The sequence below is a fragment of the Poecile atricapillus genome, chromosome 16 (assembly GCF_030490865.1).
Source record: "Poecile atricapillus isolate bPoeAtr1 chromosome 16, bPoeAtr1.hap1, whole genome shotgun sequence".
Taxonomy (NCBI): domain Eukaryota; kingdom Metazoa; phylum Chordata; class Aves; order Passeriformes; family Paridae; genus Poecile; species Poecile atricapillus.
In genome coordinates, this window is record NC_081264.1 from 4,227,495 (window position 1) to 4,242,816 (window position 15,322).

The window sequence follows — 15,322 nt, forward strand, 5'->3', positions numbered from 1 at the left end:
GATTCCCACCCAGCCAGTGTCACTGCGGGTTATCCCCGCTACAGGCCGCTCACACCGCTACGGGCCCGCCCCCCGTTCCGCCCCGGTTCCGCCTCGGGCCCGCCCCGGTACCGCCCCCGGTACCGCCCGCCGCCAGGGCCGGTCCCCGCCATAACCGGCCCCCCCCGCACCACTTCCGGCGCCGCCGTCCTGCCGGTCCGCCGCTCCTGCCTCCCCCCGGCGCCTCCCGCCCGCGGGCCCGCGTTCCGGCGCGGCCATGCTGGCGGACGGGCCGGTGCGGCGGCTGCTGCGGGCGGGGGAGGGGGCCAGGTCCGAGGGGAGGGCTCGGCTGTCACGGGAAAGGGTCGGGGTGGAGCGGGAAGAGGCTCGGGATGAGCCGGGAGGGGGCCGGCTCTGAGGGGAGGGCGGGCGGGGGGCTCGCGTTGGTCGGGGGCGAACCCTCGGCCGAGCGCTTCCTTTCCTCCTTTCCCTTGTCCCCTCACTTTCTTCATTTCCCTTTCCCATCTTCCCTTCCTTTCTCCCTTTCCCTTCTCCCTTTCCCTTTCCTTCTTCCCTTCTTCCCTGCCTTTTTTCCCGCTCCGTTGCCCACATCCCCACTCCCTTTTCCCCCTTCCCTGTGCGCTCCCGTTCCCTGGGGCAGGCCGGGCACCCGCAGCTCCTGACCCCGTTCCCGCAGCTCCTGACCCTGTTCCCGCAGCTCCTGACCCCGTTCCCGCAGCTCCTGACCCTGTTCCCGCAGCTCCTGACCCTGTTCCCGCAGCTCCTGACCCTGTTCCCGCTTCTCCCGTCGCAGGCACCGAGCCATGCGGAGCTGGGGGGTGCTGGGGGGAGCGGCGGCGGCGCTGGCGGCCGGGATTTACGTCCTGTGGGGCCCCATCACCGGCAGGAAACGGCGCCGGAGAGGTACCGGAGGGCTTGGGGCTGCCAGCACCGGGAACAACGCCGGCGTGTGCTTTATCCCGTTTTTCCAACCCCGGCATGTGCTTTATCCCGTTTTTCCAACCCCGGCGTGTGCTTTATCCCGTTTTTCCAACCCCGGCGTGTGCTTTATCCCGTTTTTCCAACCCCGGCATGTGCTTTATCCCGTTTTTCCAACCCCGGCGTGTGCTTTATCCCGTTTTTCCAACCCCGGCGTGTGCTTTATCCCGTTTTTCCAGCTGGCCTCAACGCTGCCAGAGCAGCTATTGGTATTTCCCGCTGCCAGCGGGCAGGGTGGGGTGGGATTTTGGGAAGGAATTCTTCGCTGGGAGGGTGGGAGGCTCTGGCACAGCTTCTCGGGGGCTGCCCCATGCCTGGAAGTGTCCAAGGCCAGGTTGGACGGGGCTTGGAGCAGCCTGGGATAGTGGAAGGTGTTCCCTGCTCATGGCAGGGATGATCTCCAAGATCCCTTCCAAACCATTCTGGGATTCTGTGAAAGACCAAAAATCAACTGAAATACCAAAAACTGCAAACTGATCCCCACTTAAACTAAAGAACTATTTTTATTTTTTTTTTTTTTTTGTAATTACACTGCATTCCTATTGAGAACAGGATGTTTTCCCTGGATTTCGTGGTGTAAACTCTTGCAATTCTCTTTGCAGGGCTTGTCCCAGGCCTCCTGAACCTGGGCAACACTTGTTTCATGAATTCCCTGCTCCAGGGCTTGTCCTCCTGCCCCTCCTTCATCAGGTGGCTGGAGGAGTTCACAGCACAGTACAGGACAGAGCAGGAGAAATCCCAGGAACATCATCAGCACCTGTCAGTGACTTTGCTGCAGCTCCTGAGAGGTACTGAGACATTTTCCTGTTGTGGCAAACCAGGGATAAAATATTGGAGGAGAAATGTTGTCATTTTCAGCCTTTTTTCCCAAAGAAATAAGCTCATGTTGTTTCTATTCCCTATTTTATTTCCCTCTGTAATTTCCAGCCCCTTGGCCAAAGCTCAGCCACTTTTCACAGAAGGGTTGAATTCCATCAAATTCAAGAAATTTAGAATTCTATAAAAAATTATTAGCAAATAATTTCAGCTTTTGTTTGTTTTTGTTTTTTGTTTTGTTTGTTTTCCCAAGCTTACTATTTTCCCAAAAATCTAGGACTATTCAACCACACTTTGCAAGGTTTTAGGTAAAATTATTAAAGATTTTAAGCTCAAGGTGATTCATTTCTGCGCTAAATTAATCTCTGACCCCCTCAAGTGATCCCCTAGCTTCCCTCACAGGGTTGTTTTTAGAGGAAATCCCTTGGAAGTTCTGCCTTGGGATGTTCCTGTGGTGTGAGGCTGGTGGTGCTTTAGCCCTGTTGGATTTTTACCCATTTTTGGCTCCTCCTGACAATCCTGCATTCCCTTCTCCAGCTTTATCCTGCCAGGAGGTGACAGAGGACGATGTCCTGGATGCCAGCTGCCTGCTGGAGGTGCTGAGGATGAACAGGTGGCAGATCTCCTCCTTTGAGGAGCAGGTGAGAGCGCAGGAATTTGGGAAAATCCCCGCTGTTCCCCCTTGGGCTGGGATCCCCCAGAGCTGGAGCTGTCAGATCTGAATCCTGCTTCCAAAAAGTGGTGGAAAACATCCACAGGTTGGGAATGGGGCTTTCAGTGTGCTGGGATATTCCTCAGGGAATTCCTGGCTGCTTCCAAACCTTGTCATCACCGACAGGGCCAGGAATATTAAACCTGAGCAGATCCAGCCCTGATTTCCCTATGGATAATGGATCTGTGCTCTGCTCCCAGGGATGGACTCCAGATTTCCAATCTTTTCAGTAATCCTAATTATTTGCAATTCTTTTTAGTATTTCCAATGCACTCCATTAATTATCCCACTCCTAAACTATATTCCTGATTTCCAAGGATAGATTTCAATTATGCTTCCCTCGAAATTGCGGAAAACAGGGATTTGGGAGTATTTTTTTCTCCCAAGTGTTTTAGTTCCTTGTGAGTTTATATGGCCCAGGATGTCTTTAGTGCCTTGTGCTGTTAGGAGGCTTTTGGGCACAACAAAATATATTCAATACTAACACAAATATAATTATAATAAATATATTTAATAGAGTGATTGATATGTTTTATTGTATATTATATTTATGTTTATAAATATAAATTATATTATATTATTATAAATTATAAAGGCTCTGAGCTGTAATTTTTCCTTAATTTCCTGTGAAATTCCAGCCCTCCTGGAATGTTTTTTTGATGTCTCTTGGTTCTGACTCCATTTTTAGGATGCCCATGAGCTGTTCCATGTCCTGACCTCTTCCCTGGAGGACGAACGGGATCGGCAGCCCCGTGTGACCCATCTGTTTGATGTGCATTCCCTGGAGGTGATCCCTCTTCATTTCCTTAGCAGAAATTCCTGGAATCTGCCCAAGCAGAAAGTGTCTGTTTAGGATATTTTGATTCTGTTCCCAAAGCTGTTCTTTAATCCTTTGATAGGAACTCATCAATAAGTCGAATTTAAAGAATTCTTGGGTTTTACAAAGAAAATATCTTGGAATTTTCAGTGTTCCTGCTTTCCTGAGGGGTTTTGCACCCTAAATCCATGGCATGTAGGGATTTAAATCAGTCCCTCCAGGCAGTTACTCTGATCTCTAGTTCCACCTGAAAAAGGGTTGAAAACTGCAAAAAGGGCATTTCTGGAAGAGTTTGATGGAGGTAAAATTGATTTTATCTGATACACTGATGCAGATTTAAAATATCTAGTTTTGCCTAAAATACAGACCAAAAAAAAGGACAAAATCTCCTATTTTAGTGTTCTGAAGCAGAGAGTTCTGCAGGTTAATGATTCCTTTTATGAGTAACTGTCAATTACAAATTTATTTTGTACCAGGTTTTTTTTTTGTTCTTCAAATATAAAGAGCCACTGAGATTCCCACAATTTTTCTAATGCCAGAAAAGCCAATTAGGGATGAAATAGGAACACATTTAATACTTCATGTATTAAATTTCTAAATCTTTTCTATGTTGCTGAGGCAGGGTTAATGAAATGTTTTTATCTCCCTCTGTAGCAACCAGAAATAACCCAAAAGCAAATAAGCTGCAGGACAAGAGGTAGGATTTTATCCCTTCTGGATATTCTGAATATTCATAGGATAGTTTTGTTTATTATAATTTTAATTGTAATAAACTGAATTAGAAGTCAAAACTATAAATAATCCTCCATTAATTATTAATCACTGGGACAAAAATGTGCTTTGGAGGCATTAATTTTGTTACTGCAGGGCAAAAGCTTGGGATTGGAGTGATGAAAGTGGATGGATGGGAAAATCCAAGGACAATTTTTGTGTTGCAGGATCTCTTCCTCCTGTGTCCAGCAACTGGAAATCTCAGCACCCTTTCCATGGAAGGCTGACCAGCAACATGGTCTGCAAACACTGTGAGCACCAGGTGTGGAAACAGTTAATATTTTATATTATTATTGTTAATATCTGTGTCATGTGAGAAGGGATTTCCAGCACTCAGAGTGCATCCTGGAACCATCATCCCTTGGTCATGAGCAAGGATTTATCCCTAAATGGGCAAAAAAAAATTCATGTGATGCACATTTTGGGGGGTAACAACTGCCTCACCAAGCAGAATAATTGATGTTTTACTCTCTTACAGAATTAACAATTAATTAGTTAATAATATTACCTGAAAATCCACTCACATGGGTGAGTTTAGAACTCGCTGCTCATTCCACACATTTTGCAGAGGCACTTTAAAGTCCAGTTATCCCAAGTAAAGAGATGAAGATAACCTGGATAAAGGATAAAAAAGAAACACAGAAAATAAACCTAATTTATAGCCCAAAGCAAGAGAACATTTGTATTTTATTTCCCAAAACCTTGCAGACAAATTGGAGTGAGCAGGAGGAGGCCGAGCAGAACATTCCTGGTGTTCCCTGTCACAACTGGGAAACTTGGGGGATTTGAATCCTGTTCCACCAGAGAATTATGGACAGCATGGGGAACAGGCTCATTTTGGGAGAGTTGGATTTTTTGGGCACTGACATAAATCCTGGCTCTGGAATGTTCTCTTGCAGAGCCCTGTGAGGTTCGACACCTTTGACAGCCTCTCCCTGAGCATTCCAGCGGCGGTGTGGGTACGTATCCCACTGCTCCCTCATCCATCCTGCCCTTCCCAGGCCCTTTCCCAGCTGCACAGGGCATTCAGAACTATTTTAGGACTTGATTTTCCTGCTCTTTAATAATCCTGTGCTGCTGCAGGACCTTCTCCCTAACGGGTGGTGCCAGGTTCTGATGAGTCCAACAAACGGAACTTGGTGATGCCACCAGAGCTTTCTGTTTCTCCTGGTGGAGGATTTGGTCTTTTCTTTGGAATTTGAAGAGCCCAGGTCACTTCCCAAGGGCTGCTTCCCATCCTGGGAAGGTGATTTTTCAATTGGGGTTCCCCTGGCAGGTCACACCTTAACCCATCCAGGCTTTTCCAGCTGGTGATTTCAACTGGGAATTGTTTCCATTTCCTTCTGCCTCTGAAAAACTTCAAATGACAAAACATTGTGGATTTTTTTGGGGGCAACATCTGCAGGATATTTTTGGACTGTAAGAGTTTGTTATTTCATGTCTGGTAGTGATTTCTTTCCACTGCTGCTTGTCCTCATGAAAATTGTGATTCCTACTTGCAGAGTGCCCTCCTGGAGAGCCAGGATTGGGATTCAGACACATCTTCTGCTCTTTGTGTTTTGTTTTATCCAATCTTTGACAGGGCAGGAAGGAGGCCTAAATTCCATTAAAAGCTTTATTTCTCCTATGGAGAGGGCCAGAGAGCGTAAAGTGAGCCCTGAAGTGCTGGAATGAGAGATAAACAGGAACAGGACAGGAATCTGTGCTTTAAAACCCCACTGAAGGGCTCACACATGGAATCACTGCTGTTGTTATCAAAAGGCTGTAAAGTTTTCCATGTTTACTCCAGGCTAAGGGTGGATCCCCACAGTTCCATCATCACCCAAAGCCATTCAGTCAGTTCTTTCATGAAATAAATCTGCAGTTCTGTAGTTTTTCTATGGAAGAAATCATCCAAAATCCATTCCCAAAATCCAGCGGAATGCACCCTAAAATTCCTGCAAATAATTCTGGCTTTTCTTTTGCACTCAGGGTCGTCCCATGACACTGGACCACTGCCTCCATCACTTCATCTCCTCTGAGTCTGTCAAGGATGTTGTGTGTGACAACTGCACCAAAGTAGGTCCCTTTGATTCCTGTCACTTTGATTCCTGTCACCTCCCTGCTCAGTTTTGAGCCTGCTGACACAATCCTGGCTTCACTTTCCACCTCCCTTTTCTTCAGGACTTGGGGAAAGCCTCTGGGATTTCAGATATTTAACAAGGAGCTGTTACCTCACAGAATACTTGAGGCTTTACTTACTACTGCTGTTACAAAATCTACAAATATTTTATTCTGTAGTTGCCAGGTATCTCCAGGGATATTTTTATTTTGCTCTGGTGTTGTTTAAAAATCAACAGAAGAGGCGAAGAGGTGCAGTTCTGAGTGAATGGAGTTCTCTAAATTCTCATTTCTGCTTGATTTTGGTTTAGAATTTTGGTCCTTAGGATCCTTTAGGAATTCTGAAGAGCTTTCCTAGGTGTAATTAATGCACTAATAATAAAAGAGACAATTAATTGCTCCTGTTCATTTTTTTTCCCCTTTTCATTCCAGATCCAGGCAGAAGGAATTCTGAATGGACAGAGCATAGAAAACCAGAGAACGACGTTTGTTAAGCAATTAAAGTTAGGAAAGGTGAGGCAAAAAAAACCCCTCCAAATTTCCTAAATCTTGTCACACAGTAACTTCTCTCTTTGAGCTGTTTGTGTCCATTTCTTGCTATTTACACCACAAATGTTTTACTTTTCAAGGTAAGCTCACCTGGCAAATAATCTGTGGGCATTGAGGCCTCAGGTCAGCAAAGTATCAAACATTAAACACTGAAAGGATGTGAATATTCTCCTGTTATTTAGCAAAACACTTAAATGTGATTTTGGCTCAGTGTCATTTCTTAGATTTTACATTAATTCTTTGGTGAGCAAATTGATTTATATTTACAGAGTTTGTAGCATCTTCAGCAATTCCACATTTCAGAGAAATTTAAATATTCTAAATACAGTTGGTGAGTAAACATCAGGTGTGATTTCTATGAGAAAACTTATTTTTTTTCTCTGTAATCCTGTCATGCAAAGGCCAACATGGCACTTTTGTGTAATTAAAAGCCTCAGGTGCCAATAATAATAATAATAAATAAATAAATGATAATGATAATAATAACAATAATGTACTTCTTGCTGCAGCAATGATTTTGAATTTCAGCTCTTTATAACACTTCATGTTTTTGGTTTTCCCCTGTGCAAAGCCATTAATTATTGGGGATTAGGAGATATCAGGAATCTCACAAGAATTATTGTCACATTTTAGGGTCATTGTTGCCACTGAGCTTACACAGAGATAAGGGAAATGCATTTCCTTATTCCCTGGACTTACCACCTGTTTCTTTCCATGCAAAATGTGGATTCTCCTTTCCTGAACTCATTCCTGAAGCTGCCCCAGTGTTTGTGCATCCACCTGCAAAGGCTGAGCTGGTCAAACCAGGGCACTCCCCTGAAGAGACACGAACACGTCCAGTTCAACGAGTTCCTGGTCATGGACATCTACAAATATCGGGTTCCTGGGCCCAAATCCAGCCAGGAGCAGCTCAGCCAGAAAAACTCCGAGGAGATAACCCCTGGAATAAAGGATGGGAGAGCAGGGAAACCTTCAGGTACCTCCTTTGCCAATAAAATAGTTCAGCTCTTTCTGCATTTCAGGGATCAAACACTCTCTGCAGGATCAAGCCATGAGCAGCATCTTGATGTGGGGCTCTGCAAAGAGGGCAGAAATCCCTCTGCCATTCCCAAATTTACAGTTCAGTTTGGATAATTTCATTTTGATCCTGCTAAATATATATTAAAAAAAAATAAATTACAAAACAGCACAGAATTCACATATTTTATGTCCAAAAGTGTGTTGAACTTGGGTTGTGTTAATGTGTTTCTTATTAGGGATTTCAGGACAAGCAGAGAAGGAATCCTGGGAATGGTGAATTCATCAAAACCAGTTGGAAAATTCAATTTTGGTGTGTCCTTAGGCAGCTCAGTATTCCTTTAGTTGGGATTTTGGACCTAGGGGCATTTCCATATTCATGTAAAATGAATTTGAATAAACTATCTATTGCCTTTGAATATTAAAATCAATAAAAATCTCCCATGATGAAAGGCACTGCAGGAGCAGGGATGATGTTCTTAGCATTAAAATTAAATCCCTGAATTTCTCCTTCCTCTGGCAGATGCAGAACAACCAGCTGGTACCAAACCTCTCTTCATGAATGGTGCCTCCTCTTCCTCCTCCACTTCCTCATTTTTAATGTCCCCAGGAGCTTTCCCACTTGCTGCATTCCCTGAGTGCAGGTAAGTTAGAGATTTGTACCCTCTCTCTTCATTTCTGTCCTTCAAATTGCCTCCCTTTCTTCTGTCCTCGTCACAGACTGTAACCTTTGTCCCAGCTCCTGTGCTTGTCTCTTGGGTGATTTTTAGTCCTGGGAAAGGCAGTGGGGCAGGTTGAAAGCAAAACTCAAAATCTCCTTCTGCTGGTTCATGGTGCAGTAAATCCTTCTGCACAGCCATAATCTCACTGCTGCTGGCTTCCTCTAGCTCTTCCTTCATTTTCAAATGGTTGTAAGAAACCCACAGGGGTTTGTTTTCTTTTTCTCAGACGTTGCAACTGCAAGGATTCCACCCTTGGGGCTTCTCTTCCATAGAATTCCAGGATGGTTTGGGTTGGTAGGGAACTTAGGGACCATCCAGTGCAGTCCCCTTCCCATGGGCAGGGACACCTTTCACTATCCCAGGTCTCTCCAAACCCCATCCAGCCTGTGCTTGGACACTTGCAGGGGATGAAGCAGCAGGAAAAAGCAGTTTGGGTCACAGAATGGTTTGGGTTGGACGGGAACTTGGAGATCCCATCCCACCACCGTGCAGGGACACCTTCCACTAGATCCACATTCCACCCACCTTCCCTCCACCGCAATTCCCCTCAGGGAGCCCCAGCCTTGCTCCAGGCAGGAATTGTGTGCGTGCTGTGGTGCGTGCCCGGGCTGACCCGTGTCCCCGCAGGGCCCCGCTGTACCTGTACCGCCTGATGGCCGTGGTGGTGCACCACGGGGACATGCACTCGGGACACTTCGTCACCTTCCGGCGCGCGCCGGGCGCCCGCGGCAGCCAGTGGCTCTGGATCTCGGATGAATCCGTGCGCAGGGCCAGCCTGCACGAGGTGCTGGCTGCCAGCGCCTACCTGCTGTTCTATGAGCGCGTGCACGGCCGGGCCCAGCCCCAGAGCTGAGCCGGGAGCGCCGGCACCGTCCCGAGGCCTCGGATCGCGCCTCTCCGTTATGCAAACCTCCCCCTCTCCCCAGGCTCCCTTCCCTGTGGGAGCAGCTGGGAATTGGGGTTTGTACCCAAATCCCGCTGTCCCAGCCCGTGCAGCCCCGGGTGTGTGCTGAGAAGCGTTTTCCTGCCTTGTCCCAAGGCTCTATTCCATGTCCTTTTCCCAGGGAGATGCTTTATCCCGCGCATTTTGTTTCCCAAGGGCCTGGAGAGGGGTTGATGTCAAGCTGCTGTTGAAGAGCCCATCCCAGTCCCTCCCCTGGCACCTCCATTATGCACCAGCCCCATTCCCTGTGGCAATGGCTGGGAATTGTGTTTTGTACCAAAATTCCTGGAGCTGTTCCAGTGTCCAGCCCCGAGCGTGTGTTGGGAATCCTTTTGTCTGCCAGGCAGGGATTTTATCCCAAGGCTCTATTCCCAATGTTTCCTAGTGGGGAGCCCTGGGAGGGGACGAGGGGAAGCTGCTGTTGGCGATGATTTAAGACACAAAGTGCCTTGAGCTTCCCTGAACAGCTGCATTGCCACTGGCCCAGCCCTCTGCATGCCCACTGTGTCCTGGGAATGCCTCACAGCCACGGGATGAACTCATGGAATCACATTTCTCCTGACCTATCAAGGCATCTCCACAAACGGCCCCGATCCAAAAGATTTCCCTGTTCACACCATTTTCCTCCCACTGTCCCCCTTCTTTATAAAGTCCTTCTCCTGATTTAAATTGCTTTATCCAGGAGATAATTTTGTATCTATTAAGAGTTGAAACCTTAATTTATTGCTCCATACCTTTGGAATATAGCTGAAATCAGCACATGGAAGTGTTTGCTAGTGCTCAGTGTTGTCATTTCCTTCAGCACTGTTGAATCCAGTTGTTTTGTAGCATCCACTACAACTTTTAATGCTGTGATTTCCAAGCTGCTGTAATTGTTCTAGACTTGCCCTTCCCCTTTGATTGCTGGAATTCTATTATGGATTGCTATTCCCAGCACTGGGATCCACGCTCCTGGCTTGCAGCTGAGCTGTAGAGCAGCCCCTGGCCTTGTTAAATGGAATATAAACAACAGGGTGGGCACTTACTGGTCTCATGAAGAAATCTGGGAGTCCTGCATCAGCTCCAGGCTGCCATGTAAATAGAAATAAGGGGAATTCTGCTGCTCTGGATTGTTTGAGGTATTTAAAAAAAAAAAAAAATCAAATAAAAACAAATCCCAAAGCCCAGAGTGAGAAGCAGCAAAAATCCTCCTTTCAAAGTCTGCTTTTAAATGACCAGGAATAAAATGTGTAGGTTGTTTTTAGCTCTCTTCTGTCCTTATAAGCTTGGAGGAGAAAAATCTCTCATCAGACAAGCTTTTTTCAGTGTGAAGTTTTCAAATAACAACTGTCTTAAAGTTTTTTTTTTTAGGGCAACTTTGTACCTCATGAATTCATAGTGCTGCCCAAAGCTCGGGGGTGTTCACACTTCCTCAGGAGAGGCTCCAGACCAGCCAAAGCAGGAGTGGTGAAATGGATATGCAAAATTATTTACACAACTCATCATTCCTGAGCCTGGAGCACAATTCCTGGCCCAGGTGAAGCTCATAGTACATAAATATTGATAAATCCACTGCTGGGCTGGGTCCTGGTTCCTGGCTGTGCTGCATGAGCAGTAGTTTGGTTTTAACCTGTTTTAAGTAAGAGAAAACCAAGAAAACAAACAAACAAAAAAAACAAACACCAAACCTACCTTCAAGGATGCAAAATGCCAAAAATTTGCTCTGGCCATTGAAGGCAGAGCTGCCAGAGCTGGAGAAGGAGCCAGCCCTCTAAAACCATCACCCCAACATCTCCCTCCAGCAGATCTGCCCCTGCACCTCAGAACTGGAACCATTTCCAGTGCCAGCAGTGGCTGTCCTGCATTATCCACGCTCACCACTCTGCTTGGGGGTTTTCCCTGGATTTGGGAGCTCAGCTGAGCAGCCCCTTGGCTCAGTTGTGCTGGAGGAGGGGCAGAGGACACGCACACTACGGACTGAAAGCTGAAATGTGGCAGCTGGGACAGGGACAAAGTCAGCTCTTCCTGCACAGCCAGCAGGTTTTCTTTTGCCAAGAGCTGTGGATTGACTCTGGATCTCCCTCAAGGGCTATCAAGGGGAGGGCTGAGCCTTTTATCTGGTTTTGCCTGTTGGGGAGGAGTGGATGGGCTTGGCTTAACCCTCAGGTAAGGAAGGGAGCAAAGCCCAGCACCTCAGTCCTGGCCCTGAGCTGTGCCAGATCTTCCCAGCCCCCTGTGAGCTGGGGATCTGTGCAGGGCTTTGGGAGCTCATCCTCCCCCCTCTGGAGGTCACTGGGATCTGTTTTCCAGCCAAACCTCCCCCTCTGGAGGTCACTGGGATCTGTTTTCCAGCCAAACCTACCCCTCTGGGAGGGCTCCATGCAGCCACAAGGCTCAAATGCTGGTACTCATCCTTCCCAAGCTGCCATGGTGGAGAAGATGTTAATAAATTGTAAAGAATTAAGAGCTCCAAGATGACATCTCTGTGTTGGGATTGTTCTTGTCTTATTTTGTGTGTTAATTTAAAAATGTCTGTTCCAGTCCAAGCACTGCACTGCTGTTGGAAGTTGCTTTTTTTCCACTTCAGGGTATTTTTGTAACTGTACAGTAGCAATAAAAGAACAAACTTGGTAGAAAAATCAGTCTGGGAATGTCTTGAAACAAACACCAAGCTGGGAGCCAAAGGGGCCGAAACCACACTTCAGAAGCTCTGGCTAAGAAGGATTTTCTGCAGGAGCTCTTCAAGTTCCACAGAGCATCTCAGAGTGGCAGAGGGTGGGAAGCACCAACTCCCACTTGTCTGCACAGGCCTTAATTCCATAGGAATAATGGACCCACCACTGAAGGCCAGAGCCCAGCACTAATTCCAGTGGCTGTAGCCAGGTTACACAGGAATTGGTTCCCATTCTCACCCAGAACTTGCCATTCCTTGATGCCTCAAGATTTCTTGGGGACTGGATAGCATTCCCTCATTTTCAGCAGGATTCCCTGTGGGTGTGGGAGGTGATGGTTTTCAGGGAGTCAGAGTGGGATAATTATTTAGGAAAATACACTCTCAGAGTGACAGCCTTCCAGTGGAAATGGAACAAGCCAGTTCCTCCCCACAAGGGCATTTTTTGCTGCCTGGTTTTTGTACAAATGATGGGAGGGAAGAAAAATCTTGTGCTTCCTCCTACAAGAGCAGCCTCCCCCAGGAGCAGAGGAATTCAAGCAGACAGGAGTCACCGTGACTCAAACATTCATCCAGCCACACTGCACTCTGTCCTCGCACCTCAGCACTCCCCTTCTCCACATCAGGCTCATTCTTGCTTTATTTTAATTAAAAAACCCCAAGCAAACCAGAGCTCAGTGACAGCATCACCTGTAGAGTATCAGCTTTAAAGGATCACAGCTTGTGGCTCGAAGTGTTTATAAACTGCTGCCTCCAGGCTATGGAGCATTTCCATCTTCTTGGAACACTGCTTAGATAAAGATCAGCTGAGAGCAAAACAAGGGTAGCAATCAGCAAAAATAGGGATTAGCCGGACATTTCCCAGAGGAAAAAAACCTTACCATTGAGATCAGTGGTCACAGGCTTTAGCAGCAAAATTACCAAACTTCTTGTGTCCATTTGCTCCTCCAGTCCCTTGGATCACCACATGGGAATCCCACAGTTCCAGCAGGAACTAAAACTTCACTTTTCAGAGCCCGAAGGCCCCGATGGCTGAACATTTTCTGGCTTGGCCAGGGGCAGGACTTTCCTGAAGGTGAGGTTGACCCTGGGGGCCAGCACCCTCCTGCGTGGGGGCAGGCTGTGGTACCAGTAGAGGTTGGTGGGGTGCTTCATGAGGAGCAGGCTGCCGTGGGCCAGCTGCAGGGTGATCCTGCCTGTGCCTGGCATCCCTCCCTTGCCCCGGTGATCCCGGTGCCGGAACACGAAATCCCGGCAGGCTCCGAAGGACACGGAGGCGATGGGGCTGCGGGGAACCAGCTCCTTCTCATCGTCCCGGTGCTCCCCGATGTGGTCCAGGCCATCTTTGTACCTGTGAGAAACGAGCTTCACATCATTTTTATACAGAATTTAAAAGTTTAATAGAAAGACAATTATGAGATTAAAAATAAAGTATACAGATATGACCGGGTGTCTCTGCATTCAGCCAAGAGAGGACTCCTTACTAACAAAGGATTCATAAATTCTCATACATGATTCAAACATTCTTCTTAAGTTTTGGATGTTTCTTTGTTTAGTTTTTAACCTGTCCCCTTCCCAATAAATCAATCTTCTTGGCTCCACCAAGTTTCACGTTCCCTGATAACAGAAATGCAATAAATTCCTCCCCCAGAGCTCTGGTCACTGCTGTCTTCATCAGAATAAGATAATCTAAGAATGGAGGGGGGTCTTTAACTATCTTTTTCAGTCTTTGGGTTATACAAACAAAAGTAGGTTTTGTTTTAATACTATGCCATAGTTCAACATATATGTATATTATACCACTATTTCTAAGTTGCATCAACAACAAATAGAAGGAACTATATTAATACAACAAAGTTTTCTAACCTTATACATATAACATTCATTTTAATATCTGTGAAAAGCCAATAATATAATATGTATCTATAACATACCTGTGCACACAGCTCTGTTAATTACTACCATCAATTACTTACTGATAACCTAATATAATAATTATTTCCCAATTAAACCAAACAACTGCTGCATAAGTTTGGGGTGGTTTTTTTTTTTGTTTCATTTGAAGAAAAGGTTGCTGGGTGCAGCTGGAAAGGGGCTGTACCTGTTGATGAGGACGAAGTTAAAGGTGTGCCCTGTTTCCGAGGTGACGCGCTCCCGGATCCGGGTCAGCACCGGGATCCACGGCTTAGGGTGGAATGTGACCCCTGAGTACGTGTAGGACAAGCCAGGGTCTCCATAGGTGACCTTCTTCCTGGGAATCTTGTGCCACGTGCCAAATACGTGCAGTTTTGTCATGTCATCTGTTTAAACAACGCAGGGGAAGGATCAGCCCCGGCTCTGTATTGTCTCCTGTCCAATATTCTCCTGGAGCCGAGCTTCTGGGAATCTCCAAACAGGAATGAGGGTGTTCATGTCAACCCAAAAGCTGTCATTCCCAGGGTTTGTGTCCCAGCACAGTCAGACGCTGTCTTGTTCTCCCCCTCGAATGGGATGAACAGGACCAGCATCCCCATCACACATCTCATACACTGCATCTCCAAAAAATCCCATCACCACGCCAGGATCAGCCCTTAACAAACACTTCCAGCTCAGCAAAACCGACCCTGTGGGGTCAGACCTGCGTTCCTGGCTTCTCAGGCCCACGCTGTGCAAACACCAGGTGGCTGCAGAAATCTCCCAGTGCCTACCAGCCTGGGCCCTGGGAATTCTCTGGGACTCGCCTGGATGGGCTGGGCAGGGAAATGCTTTACTGGGAAGGGATAAGGGGGATCTGGAGGGGAATAGAGCTGGACACAGAAGTGTTGAGGTTAGAAGGGACCAGTGAGGGTCATCCAGGCCACCCTCCTGCCAAAGCAGGGTCTGCAAGAGCACCGTCCAGGCCCTTTGGGAGGCCTCCTCAGCTTCCCTGGACAGCCCATGCTCCGCCACCCTCACAGGGCAGGAATATACCTTCGAAATACTCCACCTCCTTCTCCAGCTCCTGGAAGATCTCATCCGCCTCGGCCTTGCCGAAGAGGATGCGGTAATCGCAGCTGAGCCCCTCGGCGCGGATCTCCCGCGGCGGCGGCCTCTTCCCACCGCCGCCATCCCCCGCCTGCCCGCGGGGTAATTTAACCACGAACCCGTCCATGGGCGGACCCGGGACGGGGAGGAACGGGAGCCGCGATCCCGCGGGAAACGGGAGCGCGCGCCAGGGATGGCGGCGCGCGAAGCCCCGCCCCTTCCCCAGCTGGCCACGCCCCCAGCG

At 47.6% G+C, this 15,322-nt stretch overlaps 2 protein-coding genes across 3 annotated transcripts; one reads left to right on the top strand and one right to left on the bottom strand.

Annotated features, from left to right (window-relative positions):
* The first annotated feature begins 231 nt into the window (after positions 1-231).
* On the top strand, positions 232-10,586 carry USP30 (ubiquitin specific peptidase 30). 2 transcript variants are annotated; one of them, XM_058851793.1, is made up of 13 exons: positions 232-274; positions 794-903; positions 1,581-1,766; positions 2,332-2,435; positions 3,195-3,293; positions 3,978-4,020; positions 4,262-4,356; positions 4,994-5,053; positions 6,066-6,152; positions 6,627-6,707; positions 7,500-7,719; positions 8,284-8,404; positions 9,110-10,586. In XM_058851793.1, exons 2-13 carry the CDS (start codon positions 804-806, stop codon positions 9,333-9,335), a joined length of 1,422 nt encoding a protein of 473 aa, XP_058707776.1. In that variant the 5' UTR covers positions 232-274; positions 794-803; the 3' UTR covers positions 9,336-10,586. The 2 variants fall into 2 exon arrangements, with proteins under 2 accessions (XP_058707776.1, XP_058707775.1); XM_058851792.1 differs by lacking the exon at positions 232-274 and adding an exon at positions 291-309.
* Positions 10,587-10,903: 317 nt separating this feature from the next.
* ALKBH2 (alkB homolog 2, alpha-ketoglutarate dependent dioxygenase) lies at positions 10,904-15,290 on the bottom strand. Its single transcript, XM_058851798.1, has 3 exons — positions 15,025-15,290; positions 14,177-14,375; positions 10,904-13,426 (listed from the first exon to the last, which is right to left on the bottom strand). Exons 1-3 carry the CDS (start codon positions 15,203-15,205, stop codon positions 13,078-13,080), a joined length of 729 nt encoding a protein of 242 aa, XP_058707781.1. The 5' UTR covers positions 15,206-15,290; the 3' UTR covers positions 10,904-13,077.
* Positions 15,291-15,322: the final 32 nt, after the last annotated feature.

Bases quoted from the DNA above. Each gene is read 5' to 3' on its own strand.
- USP30 (XM_058851793.1), top strand. From the start codon at position 804: ATGCGGAGCTGGGGGGTGCTGGGGGGAGCGGCGGCGGCGCTGGCGGCC. The intron at 4,021-4,261 runs GTAGGATTTTAT...TTTGTGTTGCAG, and splicing joins AATAAGCTGCAGGACAAGAG to GATCTCTTCCTCCTGTGTCC. The intron at 8,405-9,109 runs GTAAGTTAGAGA...GTGTCCCCGCAG, and splicing joins GCTGCATTCCCTGAGTGCAG to GGCCCCGCTGTACCTGTACC.
- ALKBH2 (XM_058851798.1), bottom strand. From the start codon at position 15,205: ATGGACGGGTTCGTGGTTAAATTACCCCGCGGGCAGGCGGGGGATGGC. The intron at 14,376-15,024 runs GTATATTCCTGC...TTGTTTAAACAG, and splicing joins GGAGGTGGAGTATTTCGAAG to ATGACATGACAAAACTGCAC. The intron at 13,427-14,176 runs GTACAGCCCCTT...CGTTTCTCACAG, and splicing joins AACTTCGTCCTCATCAACAG to GTACAAAGATGGCCTGGACC.